Source organism: Babylonia areolata, chromosome 4 (assembly GCF_041734735.1).
Source record: "Babylonia areolata isolate BAREFJ2019XMU chromosome 4, ASM4173473v1, whole genome shotgun sequence".
Taxonomy (NCBI): domain Eukaryota; kingdom Metazoa; phylum Mollusca; class Gastropoda; order Neogastropoda; family Buccinidae; genus Babylonia; species Babylonia areolata.
This window is the reverse complement of record NC_134879.1, coordinates 33,087,961-33,090,460: the sequence shown is the minus strand read 5'-3', so window position 1 is coordinate 33,090,460 and position 2,500 is coordinate 33,087,961. Positions and strand designations below refer to the sequence as shown.

Below are 2,500 nucleotides of genomic sequence, written 5' to 3'. Positions count from 1 at the left end.
TAGTTCAATAGGACATTAAATTTTGTTCTAGTTGTTTGATGTTGGTGTTTTTAGCGTTTTCTTTTTCTTTCTTTCTTTTTTTTTTTTTTTTTTTTTTTCTTTTTTTTCCCTCCACCCTTGCCCCCAACCGCCCACCCCCATCCCCCTTTTTTTCGTCTCATATCACTTAAAGTGGAAAGATGTTAATTGAAGAACAAACACACACACACACACACACACACACACACACACACACACATCAATGCAATGCAATGTGTGTTTGTGCATATGCGTGCGTATGTGTGTGTGTGTGTGTGTGGCAGGGGTATTGGTGAAGAAATTGTCCAGGGAAGTAACAATTGTATGCCCGAATTTTATCAATCATTTCCAAAGTTATTCCCCTTGGCATGGGAAACAAAAAGCGGAAGTCCAGCTTGCGAATCACCAAGGCGCGTGTTGCTATCCAAGCTGTCTTGTGCGTGAAGGCATCTTGCATCTTTGCACTCAGAGAGGTGCGTGCATTCTAAACCATTATGCTTTTTGTATGTTTTGCATATGGATGTTCTGTTTATCGATCAGTTGACGTTTTCCTCTTGAACGGAATATTTTATTGAATTGTGTTAGAAATTATTTTCGTGTCAAAACACGTCCTTCTCTTTGGTCGATCAATCAATGGATGGTTATTTTTTTATTGTTGGATCCCAACTGATCGAATTATCATGTCCAGTTTGTAATATCAAATTGCATAGCAGAAGTATACACACAAAGAAAAAAAACAGGCTGGGTTAGGATATGCAGAACAAGACAGACTTTGCGATGTAAGAATGAAAACAAAATACACTCACAAGTCTAGTATCGGACGCCCATTTACAGTGTTTGTTCAGATGCGCTCACCCTCAGTGAAAACCAATCGCTGACCGAAATAAAGTACGGGGAAATAAGTCTTTGTTTTTATTAAACTTGTGTTAAGATTTTCGGTAATGAAACAGAAAAGTGTTTCTTTATTATATAGCTTGGTCCCTTAATTGATTAAATGTCTAATGAGACGTACTTCACAAATGATTTGCACGTTAGGTATATGTATGTTGTCCTTTGTTTGTATACATCAGTTGTAAAAGATATAGGATATGTTTTTATGCTGCAATATGTATAGATTGCTGTGTGTGTGTGTGTGTGTGTGTGTGTGTGTGTGTGTGTGTGTGTTATCCAGTGTTTGTTAACATTAATCATTAAAGACCTTTTAATTAATTTCATGCTGCAAAATTTCAAATCCTTTTACCTCCTGACTTTGTTCTCCTCACTTCCCACCTTAATAACCACTACCACCCCCACACCCAACACACACACACACACACACACACACACGCATACACACACGCACACACACACACACACACACACACACACACACACGTTTAGAGAATTGTGTCTGCATATGTATTCATGTGTGTGTTTGTGTGTATGTTTGCTTATGCACTTCAGAGATATCTAATCAGCTTTATACCTTTTCAACAGTACTGACAAACATACTGAAATGAATCTGAAAGCAGTTCTTGTTATTATTATGTCTACCATTAAGAGAGTTTTACCTTGTTGTTGTTGTTGTTCTGTCCAGTAAGGTGAGAGAGACAGGCGATCAAGATGACAGCAGGCTCTGTTGGTGTTCCCACCATTATTCCCCTGAGACCCCCCATGCCTGGTCTCCATAAAACTGCCATCGATTCCACTATCAAAATAGAGCTCAGGACAGGTATGTTGGTGGTTTCTGTTGTTGTTGTTTTAAGATCATATCATTGGTCAACTTCTAGGCTTCATCATCCTTTTGCCTTTGTATGGGTGGGTTGTTTGGGTTTGTTTCTTTGTGTGAGAGTGTTTTTTTCTTTCTTTCTTTGTTGTTGGTGTTGTTTTTGAGTGTGTGTGTGTGTGTGTGTGTGTGTGTGTGTGATTTTGTTTATGTTTTTGTTTTTTGTTGTTTTTTCTTGGTTGCTTTCTTTCTTTCTTTTTTCTTTGCTCTGTTGATTTGATTTTATGTGTTCTTTCTCTTGTGTGATAAACAGAGAAGGGGAAGTGGGGTATACGATATATTTTTGACATGATAATGATATCTCATCTGATCTGTATACTGTTTGTAAAGACATGCTTGGTGCATACATGTGTGTGTATGTGTATCACTGTGTGTGTGTGTGTGTGTGTGTGTGTGTGTGTGTGCGCAAATGTATGACAGGCAGAGTGTAAATGCTGATCAGAATTTACAGTAAAGAAAGTGTTGATGAGTTTAGTCATTTAGTAAAGGTGTGTTTTAAAATTCTTATCCCGATGTGATTCACGTGTTATACCAGCCACCAGTCAAAAAAAAAAAAGTGACTTGTACTTTACAATTCTACATGGGCTTTCCTCTTATATGGCAGAATTAAGCATTTCTAACATTTCAGATGTGTTTATATATGGTATTGTACTGTTATTAGAGTTTAATTTTGTACTATGTACTATGTTTTTTGATACTTTATCTTTGAGTGTTTGT

At 37.2% G+C, this 2,500-nt stretch overlaps 1 protein-coding gene across 1 annotated transcript in view; it reads left to right on the top strand.

Annotated features, from left to right (window-relative positions):
- The first annotated feature begins 401 nt into the window (after positions 1–401).
- Positions 402–2,500, top strand: part of LOC143281661 (double zinc ribbon and ankyrin repeat-containing protein 1-like) — a 21,148-nt gene continuing 19,049 nt past the window's right edge. Inside the window, exons 1-2 of the mRNA XM_076586907.1 lie at positions 402–491; positions 1,595–1,729. Of these exons, the coding sequence (XP_076443022.1) occupies positions 1,621–1,729 (109 nt within the window). The 5' untranslated portion in view covers positions 402–491; positions 1,595–1,620. The remainder of the gene's footprint in view (positions 492–1,594; positions 1,730–2,500) is intronic.